We start from the raw sequence: 12,682 nt of genomic DNA on the forward strand, positions 1-12,682 counted from the left end.
TGAGGTGGATTATTATACAGAGTGAAGTGAGTCAGAAAGAGAAAGATAAATATTGTATTCCAGGGCACATATGGAAAAATGGTTCTGAAGAATTTATTTACAGGGCAGCAATGGAGAAACAGACAAATGGAGAATAGATATATGGACATGGGGAGAGGGGAGGAGGGTGAGATGTATGGAAAGAGTAATATGTAAATTTATATTACCATATGTAAAATAGATAGCCAACGGAGAATTTGCTGTATGGCTCAGGAAACTCAAACAGGGGCTCTGTATCAACCTGGAGGGGTGGGATGGGGAGGGAGATTTGACGGAGGTTCATAAGGGAGGGGATACATGTATACCTATGGTTGATTCATGCTGAAGTTTGACAGAAAACAACAAAATTTTGAAAAGCAATTAACCTTCGATAAAAAAATTTTTTTTAATGTTATTTGCTCGGTCATATCCAACTCTTAGGGACTCCGTGGACGGTAAAAGACAATAGTCCTCCAGGCTTCTCTGTTATGGAATTCCCCAGGCAAGAATACTGGAGTGGGTTGTCATTCCCTTCCCCAGGGGATCTCGCCGACCCAGGGATCGACCCCGAGTTTCCCGTATTGCAGGCGGATCCTTCATCGACTGAGCCACCACGGAAGCCCTTTCAGAGGACCGCAGGAAAACGGAGGGGGCGCGGTCATAAGAGAGCCGGTGGGTTGGATAAGATGAGCCTCTTCCGGTTACACAATCCTAGCAAGATGGCGGCGCCCAGGGCGGTAGGTGACCGAAGCTTTTAGAGCCCCCCAAATTAGTGTGTGCTCTGCTGTCTCTGCCTTCAGGACCTCTCTCGGCGCCCAGCGGACAAGAAGCGAGAAGGAGCAGGGGCTCTCTCCCGCTAAACCTCGCTCTGGGCGCGGAGACGTGTGGTCGTCCGGGGCCGGGAAGGATCGGTGCGGGTCACAGGCAGCGAAGGAAAGAAACCAATGGGGAAGCAGGGCGTGCCGACTGAGAAAGTGCGCCAGACCAATCAGAGGGAAGGATCCGACGGGCACTGGGAGTCTAGGGGCGGGCTATAGTGGGACCTGCAAAGGATAAGGGTTTGGAAGAAATTGGCAGAAAAACTGAGGTTTGAGGTCCAAGAGTAGGAGACCAAAGGTGAGGGAAACTCATGGAATAGTTAGAAATTTTGATGGAAAACCCAAGAGGTGAATTTGGGAATTCCAAGGGAAAAGATCTAGGGGAAATTAAGGGGAGAATTTGCAATATTGTGGAAAGAATTTAGGAAGAATTCGGCAAAATCAAGGAATGGGCCTAGGAAAATTAGAGTAAGGTTGGGAGCTTAAAAGGAATTTTAAGGAAAATAAGTATGTGGGCAAAACTATTGGGAGAATTTGGTTAAAGGAAAAAGAGAAACTGAAGCAGGTTAAGAGAAAACTTTGGAGGGGAACTTGAAGAGAGTTTGGGAGCTTCAAGAGGTAAGTTAAGGATGGTTGGGAGAGAAATTAAGATTATATTTGGGAGCTTCCCTGGTGGCTTAGTGGTAAAGCACCCTAGACCCCATTTCTCAGCAACAGAAGTCACAGCCCATCAGAAGCCCGCACACGGGAATGGAAGAGTAGCCCCCCGCCCCTCACAGAAACTAGAGGAAGCCTGCACAGCAACAAAGACTCAGCATAGCCAAAAATAAAGTTTTTTAAAAAATTGTCATATTTTGAGGAAAGGAATGCCTTATTTAGGAAAACTCTGGTGGGAAGTGGATAAAATAAAGGGGAGAATTTGTAGTACATTAAGAGTTCAGATAATAGAGGTTTGGTGAGAGACTAAGGGCTTGGGGGAAGTTAGGGGGAGAATTTAGGAAAACCAGAAGACCCTTTGGCCAAATCAAAGATAAAGTTTTTTGGCAGCGCTAGGTCTTGGTTGCTGTGTGCAAGCTTTCTCCAGTTGTGACAGGCAGGAGCTACTTTAGCTGTGGTGCACTGGTTTCTCATTGCAGTGGCTTCTCCTGTTGCGGAACACAGGCTCTAGGTCAAGTGGGCTCAGTAGTTGTGGCACACGGGCTTAGTTGCTCCGCAGCACGTAGGAGGTTCCCAAACCAGGGATTGAACCCATGTCCCCTGCATTGGCAGGCAGATTCTTAATCACTGGACCACCAGGGAAGTCCCAAAGAAAATTGAAGATGGATTAAAAGAAAGAACTTGGGGAAATTCTGGGGAAATTTTGCAGAGTCCAAAGAACTGGAAGGTCCTAGAAGAGAAATCAGCAGGGAAGCATTGAGGAGGGAAAATTTGGGAGGAAAAACTGGGGAATCTGTCTGTGTGTCTCGCAGGAGGCTCTGGGTTCAGCTCCTCCTCCCCTGTCCTCCCCAGTCCCTGCGGCTAGTGGCCCCGGTATGGAACAGGGGTACCAGCGGCATCCGTGGCCTGAGCAAGGCAGTGGACCCGGAGGGCAGTCAGAAGAAAGGGAGGACGCTGCTCCAGTTCCTGACTGACCACTTCTATGACGTGGAGGCTGTGAGGGAGTACCTTCTCCGGAAGCAGGTGTTGAAGGTGCAAAAGAAAAATCGGTGAGAACCCATGGCCTGCTCAGCCCTGCTGTCCAGGCCTCCCAGGTCTGCCTGCCCTGCCCTTGCCACTCCAGGAAGCCCTAGGGCTTCCAGTGGGAGCCGTGCCCACGTGTCTCTTCATCTCCAGCCCACATACTTCCCAAACCCTCCAGCTCATAGAGGCAATCCATTGACCACTATCTCCTCTTGGAGGTCTAGCTGGCACTTCAGACCTCACATGGCTAACAGCAAACCTTGGTTTCCCCTAAAACAGCCTCTCACCCCCAAGCCTTCCCCATCCCAGTCGGTGGCACTATTGCCCATCCGTTGTTCAGACCACATTCCAAGGAGTTATCCCTCATTCCTGTCTGCTTCCCTTTCCTCCACATCCAGTCCATCAATAAAATACCAGAATATCCTAAATTTGACCAATTGTCACCTGTCTGTAGCCTGCTGGGAACCCTTTTATTTTATGGTTGGATGACTGCAGTTGTCTCCTGTCAGTCACCTTTTGGCCCCTGTTACAGTCTACACAGCAGCCAGAGGACTCTTACGAAAGGAAGATGGATAACATTACCACTTTGCTTAAAACCCTCTTATGGTTTCCGACTGCAACTAGAATAAAAGCCAAACTCCAAGGCCGAAAATCTGGCCCCTTACTGAGCTTTGAGACCTCTACTAGGGACGCCCACTCACCTCTCCCAGCCTGGCATCCTTATTGCCATTTGTTCATCTTAATTTGAGCCTCTGAGTCTTTGCAACTGGCTTTTCCCTTGGCCTGGCAGACTCTGACCCTGACCTCTGCAATCCCTCTCTCATTCAGATCTCTCAAGTTTTGCCTCCTCCAACACACAAACCAAATCACTCACCTCCATCCGCCATCCCTACCCGAGCCACTCCCTAGTCTGTTCCCTCGGTATTAACTTCATCACGGAATTGCTACTCTGCGATTTGTTCTTAACTTGGCGGTTATCTGTTTCCCCTGTGAAATAACTCTGCAGGGGCAGGGACAGTGATCCGCCTTGGTCACACTGTCCCCTAGTGCCCAGCATTTCAGAGGCGCCCAGTAAATATTTGCCATCTGACTCAGTCTGCCTGCATATCTCAGTCCCGTGCTGTGGACTGTGACCCTCTCAGCAGCACCGGGGCCTGGCAAGGGGTGTGGTGCTTTAAGGCTCACCCTCGGCTACTCTTCTCCCGGCAGGTCCTTCACCTACATCAAGGAGCGATACGGCCCCTACGTCGCAGGGGCCTATTTCGTCTTGAAGCAGGGAGGCGCAGTCAAGTATGACGGCAAAGGTGTCAGAATGGGGGGTGGGGGTGGGGGAGGCAGGAGAGCCACTTTCTAAGCCTGGGGCTCATCCGTCGGATGGGCTCATGTCAGTCCGACTGGCTTCTCTGCACACCCTGGTCTCTGCCCGTTCCTGGCCATGTAGCTGGGGACTTGTTCCTGAGCTTCAGTTTTGTCATCTGTAAAATGGGATGGTGGTCATGTCTAACCTACAAGGTGTGCTGTAAAGATTCAGAGACACTTTGCAGTCTGGACACTTGTCATGGGTCACAGGCCAACGTAGCACATGTGCTCAGTCAGCACTGGTGCATATTTTCTTTCTTCCTTCCCCCTCCTCCTCCTCGTTTTCCCCCTTTATTTTCCTTCTTTTTTGAAAACACAATTCACATAGGCTTCATCTAGCCTTCCTCTTGGTTCCGATTAAGATTTTCACTTGTTTTGAGCACTTTCTCCAGCACCTTCCTTAGAAATGGTATACCTGTCTGTAAATATCTCAACATTCACCCATCTCCAAGGATTCTTGTCTCATAGCTCTTTTTTCTCATGTTAATATCCATAATTTCTTACACCCTCAGCTTCCAGGTATGTAAAATTGGCCAAACTCTCCATCTTTGATGGGGTTGTCAGGGGACCCACTAAGACCAGGCATGTAAAGCCCTTAGCGCAGGGCCTGGTGTATAGTGAGTGCAGCAGGTTCTCTGATATGGTGCTAGGAGTGTTATTAAGAGGTTGGAAGGTTGCGGGACCATGCTGACACTCGCTCTCTCCCAGGTTTCGGGACAGGGAGTGGATGCGGGCGAATGAGCAAGGCCTTTCCTCTCTCGAGTTCCGGAAGCTCCAGGAGGTGCCCGTGGAGGCTGTGGATGCCAGTGGTTGTGCCATCAACTACCAAGGCCTGGACAACCTCTGTGAGTGGGGTGGGGCGGGATGAGGTGGAGACGGACCAGGCTCTGCCCTTTCGTGGTGGGCTCCAGAAGGGCCGTCAGTGCCATCCTCCCTCTGCCCCCTGCAGTGGCCCTGAAGGAGCTCCAGTCCCTGTCGCTGCGGCGCTGTCCCCACGTGGATGACTGGTGTCTCGGCCGCCTCTACCAGCTGGCCGACTCACTGCAGGAGCTCTCCCTAGCCGGCTGCCCCCGCATCTCTGAACGGGGCCTCGCCTGCCTCCACCACCTCCAGTGAGACCTCAACTCAGGCTGGGCCCCAGACCAGGGGAGGGCAGTACCCCCATCCCTGCCTCCTGGACAGACCTAGAGCTGGTGGTGGGTCAGCATAGATGAGCTGCGCAGTGAACCTCTGGGAGGGTGGGAAGACTCTTAGTCTTCCTGCCTTTTTGTATGAATGAAATTACAAGATATTTACACTGTTGTGGGACAGCAGGAGCCAGAGGTGTGCAGTTTGTAATGAACACAGTGGGTCTCATGTACTTGAGCAAAGATTTTATTCGAAAGCTGGGGGTCAGCATGGGGGCAGGTACACCCCCCACACTCACACACACAGATGCCATCCTTACATGTGACCCCCCCCTCACCCCCCCATCTTGCCTCCTCTCAGGAACCTCCGCAGGCTGGATATCTCCGACCTTCCTGCTGTGTCCAACCCGGGCCTCACTCAGATCTTGGTGGAGGAGATGCTGCCCCACTGTGAGGTTCTGGGGGCTGACTGGGCACAGGGCCTCAAGGTGGGGCCAGAGGAGCAGTCCCGGGACGCAGCCAGCAGCCCCATCCCCGCCTGGCCTTCGGCCCCTCCCCATCAAGCAAGGTCTCTGCCAGGCTGTGCTGAGCGCCCAACAGCTCATCCTTCTGGTTCTGTTTGGCTCACTCAACTCGGGGGGTCGGGCTGGGGTGAGGGGAGGAGAGCCTGAGGTTGGGACATTGGTTCTCCACCACCGGGGTGCTCTGGCTGGCTGCACCCAGCCTGAAGCTCACAGCTCCTCTCAGCTTGTCAGGTAGCCCTCTCCACATGCTTCTCCTTCCCAGTTTCAGGAGCCCCCTTCTCTATCCTAGGGGAGGTAAGGGCCCCTGGCTGCAAGTAGCCCCAGGGAGCTGCACTCTCCCCTGTGGTTGCCCCGTACCATGCCCACTTCTCTGGCAAGAAACTTCTCTTGACTTCTGTCAGAAGTCGGATTATCCCACTTGCATGTGCTCCTGTTTCCTGCCAGGGGGCACTACTGGCATTCTACAGGGCTGGTTCTTCCCTGTGTGGGTCGACTCGGCTCACTGCAGGCTGCAGTATCCCTGGTCCATATCCACTACATGTGGGGCGTCCCACAGCCTTCTCCTTATTGACGCTCAGCTCCAAATTCAACGTTGTTTGCTCTGTGTAAATTGATCTGGGCCTTTGAAGTATTCTCCTTTGCTAACTGGCCTGATAAGGGTTGCCAGTAGAGGGCGCCCAAGAGATGTTCCTCAAGGGAGGAAAGGCTTTTGCTTTGTGGCTCTGCTCAGGGGTGCTTGCTCAGCTGCCCTGCAGCGCATGGTGGTGCAGGGCTCCCCGCATCTGCTGAGGTGAATCAGGTGGTCAGCAGCTTCCCCTGGCGCCCTCCACCCCCAACCCTGCACAGGACAGCCTCCACTGAGGTGTCTCTCTGAATGCCTCTCCACCATACCCCTGAAGGTGGATTTCCAGTAACTCCCAGGGCCCCTTACCAATGAATCCCCTCCTTACTTCACTTTGCTGTTAAAGTCATTGATTCTCTATATTAAACTTTCCCTGTTCAAATTACTGTGTGGCTTCTCTCTCTAGATTGGATCCAGACTGATAAGAGCCTTGGCATCTGGAGTGTTCCCAGAGATAAATTCACAAAGACAGGATTTGGGGGTTGGTTTGTTCCTGCCTTTGGCTTGATTGCACTACTGAGCTCCTTGGCAGTGGGAAATGAGACATGAGAAATCCATGGCCTTAATGTCATCAACAGGATGAATGGATAATGGTGCCTTTGGCTTGAGTCCACTGCTGAGCTCCTTGGCAGTAGGAAATGAAACATTAGAAATCCATGGCCTAAATGCCATCAACAAGATGAATGGGTAACAAAGATGTAGGGGGTATATGTGATACATAGTGAATACTACTCAGCCGTGAAAAAGAATGAAGTAATGCCATTTGCAACAGCATGGATTGACCGGGAGATTATCATATTAAGTGAAGTAAGTCTGACAGAGAAAAATATATCACTTATATGTAGAATTTTTTTTTAATGATACAAATGAACTTCAAAAACTCATAGACTTAGAGAAAAACCTATGGCTACTGGGGGAAGGAGAGGAGATAGCCTGGGAGTTTGGGATTGACATGCACATGCTGCTATATTTAAAACAGACGGAGTTCCTTGGTGGTCCAGTGGTTAGGACTGTGCTTCCTCTACTAATGGCATGAAAGGTGGCTGCTGTGAGCTGTGTGTTTCACCGGGATCCGTGACCTCCGGAGGAGAGGATTTCAATCTGGGGTCAGAGATGAGGCTTGACTGCTTGGGGAACTTTTTGTGTAACAAAGTTTTATTAAAGTATAGAGATAGGGAAAGCTTCTGACACTGACATCAGAAGAGGACAGAAAGAGTGCCCCCTTGCTAGTTTTTAGCAAGGTGTTTTATATCTGTTAGAAAGCTACTAATCAGATAAGAGAGACACCTCAAGGCTGAGGGAGTTTCACTAGACCTCTCCCACAATAGATAGGATGGCATCCCCCAGCCATAAAACAATTGATAGGAATACTGGTTTGTTGAGCCATTATCAGCCCAAGGTTTGAGAAAAGAAAAAAAGTTAGTCTTGGGTGGAACCATTTTGAAGAAAGGCAAATTCTAAAGCAAATACATAGTTTAAAAAACATTTCCACAAGAAAAACACTGGTTGGCTCAAGGCAGGACGTCTGCCACTTGCAGTTTATTTCCTCCTGCTGCTTGGGAACCTCTGGCCTTCGTGCCTGTTCCCTCTCAGGCACACGTTCAACCCCTGGCTGGGGAACTAAGAGGGGCCAAACAAAAAGTAGGCTAAATAACCAACAAAGACCTTATGTATAACACAGCGAACTCTGCTTCACGTTCTGTAATGGGAAACGAATTTGAGAAATAGCGAACATATACATGAATCACTTTACTGTACACCTGAAACTAACACACTGTTAATCAACTATTGTTGTTTAGACACTCAGTCGTATCCAACTCTTTGTGTACCCAAGGACTGTAGCTCACCAGGCTCTGTCCATGGGATTCTCCAGGCAAGAAGACGAGTGGGTTGCCATTTCCTCCTCCAGGGAATCTTCCCAACCCAGGGATCAAACGTAGGTCTCCTGCATTGGCAGGCAGGTTTTTTTTTTTTTTTTTAAACCACTGAGCTACCTGGGAATACTCCAGTATAAAATAAAAATTAAAAAAATAACAATCCAAGGCATGCAGCAGCATCACAAAAATGTTACCGCCTGGGGTTGTGATGAGGTGCCAGTGAGGTGCCACGTGCCCTGGGGGGCCCTGTGGCTGCTGGGCGTGACACTGGCAGTAATGACAGCTCTAAAGATAGGGTTGGGCAGATTCCCTCAAGTGCCCAGCTCAGTCACCCGCCTCGGAATTGGCAAGCTCCCATGACAGCATTTCCCCCCGACCAAAGTTATTGCTCACAGATACTGCTGAAAATACAACCCAGTGTTTAGGTTTGTGGGTTGCCGAGTTATGACACTTGAATTCCCCAGTCTGGACAAGTTTCTTGTCTGGTGGTAGTGAGGGTGCTGACTGGTACATGGTGGGATCCAGAAACCTGGAGTCAGATCATCTGGTTGGACCCAGAGGAAAGAGATGACCTCGAACCCCCAAGCTCCTGGAAGCCTTCCCTAACAATGTGGGGAGACCACCTGCGATCCTGCTCTTGAAAGCCCGGCCATGACCTCCCCTGGAGCAAATGCCTTGAAAGGGAGACCTGCTTTTCTTGAGACTTACCACAAGCGCCCCCTGCTGTCACTAGACCCACAAGTGCCACAGGTCAAGCCTCAGCACGCTCCGGGGAGCGGGTGCTCAGGCGACCCAGAAGGGAACAGCTCTTACACAGAAGGGCAAGACCTGCAGACAGATGTACAGTCAACACTCAAGAAGCCGCATGGGAGTGGATTCTCAGGGTGTTAGGCCAGTGAGAGCGGACCTCACTGCACGGAGCAAAGCTCACTGATACAAGGGCGCTTACTGGAGACTCTGGATATAATGAGTTAGCTAGTGCAGCTGGTGGTGTCCCGACAGTTTTCTTGGTTGGCTGACTGGAACTTGGGACTCAACAGTGACCTATGGTTACTAAGGTGAGAAACCGGAACTGCCCAGGCATAAACTGGAGAGGGAGATCCAAAGACCTGGGGAGGCAGAAATGCAGGCTGGGGTCCACATTCCACCAGAAGGCACCCACCTCTAGTCACTCGACATCAGACCTCCTGTTCCAGTCGCTGGATGGTTTCTCTCCTCACTGGAATGTCTGCAGACAAGGCACACAGCAACCCGAACTGTCCACCCTGCCCCTGGTTTGTGCTCTGGGAGTAGCTAGATGAGCCAAGAGTCGGGGGGCTAAACAGCCCCCTGCCCTGCCTGGGGGTAAAAAGGCTTACAGACCCCTTCCAGGAGCTCTCAGAGCCCTGCCCCAGCCCACTCTGGCTTTTATTCCATCAATAGTCCTCACCTTCTCCACACACTCTTCCTCCATCTGGTCCCATGGGCTCCATTACTCAAACTGCCGTGGCTGACAGGGTTCCTGCAGTGATTTGGACAGTTCCCAACCCAAGCTGGGGGTCAGGCCAAGCTCACCTGCAGGTGGGGAGGAGGGGGGTGCAGTTCCCTCACTCTCACCCCAGGCTCTAGGAGGTCTAGGATGAGCCAGCCCCACCAGCCTGCCTCCCCAGACAGCTGTAGCAGCCCCAACAGCAGAGGCCCCTGTAGGGCAGGGCCGTAAACATAGGCAGACACCCTCTGGTCCCAAGGGGGCCGGATGTGAGTGTTCCCGAGTCACCGTGCAGCTGTAGGAGGGGCCGGCCCAGGGCTGGAGAGAGGGACCAGCAGGGAGGACTGCGGCCCTGCCAGGCACCCAAGGGAATGGGGGTGGGGGTGGCGGTGCGGGGGGTCAGCCCAGCTCCAGGGCTCCTGGTGCCCCCACCCGTCACCCTTCACTGCCCCTGGCTTGGCTCCCCCTCCACCCACTCGCTCCCCAGCTCCTCCCCAGCTTCCTCTCAGCCTCTCCCTGGCTCTGGCTGTTCGCCCACTCCGGCTCTCTGCTTCCACCCCTAGTCCCTCCACCTGCCCCTCCACATTCTCTCCCCACCCCTTCCCCCCGGGGCTCTCCTTATCTCCTGCGGCTCCACCTCTAGCCTCTCCTCTGGGCCTCCCTGAGCCTCCCTCTCCTCCCTCCCTGCCCCTGTGGTCTCCCCGGTTCTCTGCTTCCTCGGCCAGTGTCTTCTCCTCCTCACTAGTCCCTTTCCCCCGCCCTTGACTCCTGGCAACACCACCACTCCCCTGCCTCTGGCAAGGCCCCCTGCCCTCTCAGCACATTCACTGCCCGCCTCCTCCCCTGGCCAGGCCCAACCCCTGGCCTCAGGCTTGGCCACTTTGGGGCTCTGCCTCTCCCTGGGTCACTCTGACACTTCCCAGCCCCGGCTAGGTGGCCCTCAGCCTCACCCTCCCTGGGACTCTCGGTTCTCCCCTTCCGGGTCTGCCAGCTCCCGTGCACCTTTCCCGCGGTCTCACCAGAAAACCAGCCCCGACACGCCCCAGCCCCATCCCTCAGGCCTGCCTCTTGCCCTCCCCCGCTCCCCTTCTCCCGCAGCCCCGCCCTAGCCCCTCCCGGCCCCTGGGGCCCTCCCAGCCCGCAGTAGCTCCCCTCCCCGCCAGTGGACCGGCTGGGCTGGGCTGGAGAACACCACCCGCACCTCCGGACCGCAGAGAGAGCCGGACCAAGGCCCAGGGTGCTGGAGTTGGCCGGAGCTGGCCCCAGAGGTAAAAAGGAGGGAGCAGTGCCTGGGGTGGGGACTGTCAGGCGAGGACGTGACCCTTGTGATCCTGACTCCTGGTGGGGCGGGGTTGGGGGCAGGAATGGCGGAGTCACTGGTCTCTAGGGTGGGGATGGGGAATGGGGAAGATAGAAGGCTCTGGGCTGGGTGGAAAGAGCCAGGTGCCAGAATGGCAGTGGAGCGGGGATTCGCCGGTCCGGGAAGACCCGGCGTCCCGGCGTCGGGTGGTCAGTGGAGGGCTGGGTTAGGGTCTGGACCGCAGAAGCCTCACAGGAGTTGCCAGGGCCCCGCCCAAACCCCCGCCCCAAAGGCCTCTGTGTCTCTTCAGCAGCTCCCACAGCCGCCCCTTCCCTGGGCCAGGTCATGCGCTGCCCCAAGTGCCTTCTCTGCCTGTCAGCGCTGCTCACACTCCTGGGCCTCAAAGTGTACATCGAGTGGACGTCCGAGCCCCGGCTGGGCAAGGCCTACCCAGGGCCCCGCAGCACTCTGCTAGGCCCCACGCCAGCCAGCACTGAGCCCACCCTGCCGGCCAACCTCTCGGCCCGTCTGGGCCAGACTGGCCCCCTGCCCTTGGCTTACTGGAACCAGCAGCAGTGGCGGCTGGGGACCCTGCCCGGAGTGAACAGCACGGAGGCGGGGGACTGTGGTGCTTGGGGGGCCGCCGCCGCGGCTGAGATCCCCGACTTCGCTTCCTACCCCGAGGACCTCCGCCGCTTCCTGCTGTGGGCTGCCTGCCGGAGCTTCCCTCCGTGGCTGCCCACAGGCGGCGGAGGCCAGGTGACCGGCTGCGAGGATCCCGGTGATGTCCCCTTCCTGCTGTTGGCTGTCAAGTCAGAACCAGGGCGCTTTGCGGAACGACAGGCCGTGAGGGAGACCTGGGGCAGGCCAGCCCCCGGGGTCCGGCTGCTCTTCCTCCTGGGGTCCCCAGTGGGCCAGGCGGGGCCAGACCTCGGCACCCTGGTGTCCTGGGAGAGCCGGCGCTACGGTGACCTGCTGCTCTGGGACTTCCTCGACGTCCCCTTCAACCAGACGCTCAAAGACTTGATGCTGCTGGCCTGGCTTGGCCGCCACTGCCCCAGCGTGAGCTTTGTCCTGCAGGCCCAGGATGATGCCTTCGTGCGCACCCCTGCTCTGCTGGACCACCTGCGGGGCCTACCGCCTGTCAGGGCCCGGGGCCTCTACCTGGGTGAGGTTTTCATCCAGGCCAAGCCTCTCCGGAAGCCCGGAGGACCCTTCTACGTACCCGGGTCCTTCTTCGAGGGCAGCTACCCGGCCTACGCCAGCGGGGGCGGCTACGTCATCGCGGGGCGCTTGGCACCCTGGCTGCTGCAGGCGGCAGCCCGCGTGGCCCCCTTCCCCTTTGGCGACGTCTACACTGGCCTGTGCTTTCAAGCCCTGGGCCTGGCCCCCAGGACCCACAAAGGCTTCCTCACTGCCTGGCCGGCAGACCGCACTGCTGACCCCTGTGCCTTCAGAGACCTGCTGCTTGTGCGGCCCCTCAGCCCTCAGGACAGCATCCGGCTCTGGAAACAGCTGCAGGACCCTGGGCTCCAGTGCAGAGCCCCAGAGGCAGAGGCGGGGAGGGGCGGGCAGGGCAGCCCCTGAGGGGTGAGGAAGGAGGTCCTGGAATGGAGGCTGCTTGAGCTCCTACTGGGCCTTGTCTTTTTGTTTTTGAAACAAAAACACACTCCGCATTCTGAGACCTGGAGTCTCTCTTGTCTACCGGAACCTGGGGTAGTGTACAGAGCAAGGCTCAGCTGCCCCCTGACCTTCACACCAGATGCTGCCCCCACCCTGGGCGAGGTCTGCTCCAATGGCCTAGCCGTCATACTGGACACCAGCTCTGACCCATTCTTCAGGAGACCAGAGGTCATCTCTGGAGGGCCCCACCCCCATGCTATTTGCTG

The 12,682-nt window shown here is 55.1% G+C and overlaps 2 protein-coding genes across 2 annotated transcripts; both read left to right on the top strand.

The window, feature by feature from the left end:
* Nucleotides 1-629: 629 nt before the first annotated feature.
* On the top strand, nt 630-6,530 carry DMAC2 (distal membrane arm assembly component 2). Its single transcript, XM_005890621.2, has 6 exons — nt 630-755; nt 2,346-2,542; nt 3,726-3,806; nt 4,584-4,720; nt 4,825-4,987; nt 5,364-6,530. The coding sequence occupies exons 1-6, from the start codon at nt 705-707 to the stop codon at nt 5,671-5,673; spliced, it is 939 nt and encodes a 312-aa protein (XP_005890683.2). The 5' UTR covers nt 630-704; the 3' UTR covers nt 5,674-6,530.
* A 3,085-nt stretch (nt 6,531-9,615) lies between these two features.
* Nucleotides 9,616-12,380, top strand: B3GNT8 (UDP-GlcNAc:betaGal beta-1,3-N-acetylglucosaminyltransferase 8). Its single transcript, XM_005890620.3, has 2 exons — nt 9,616-10,761; nt 11,104-12,380. The coding sequence occupies exon 2, from the start codon at nt 11,139-11,141 to the stop codon at nt 12,378-12,380; it is 1,242 nt and encodes a 413-aa protein (XP_005890682.1). The 5' UTR covers nt 9,616-10,761; nt 11,104-11,138.
* The last annotated feature ends 302 nt before the right edge of the window (nt 12,381-12,682 follow it).

The sequence above is a fragment of the Bos mutus genome, chromosome 18, assembly GCF_027580195.1.
Source record: "Bos mutus isolate GX-2022 chromosome 18, NWIPB_WYAK_1.1, whole genome shotgun sequence".
Classification (NCBI taxonomy): Eukaryota; Metazoa; Chordata; class Mammalia; order Artiodactyla; family Bovidae; genus Bos; species Bos mutus.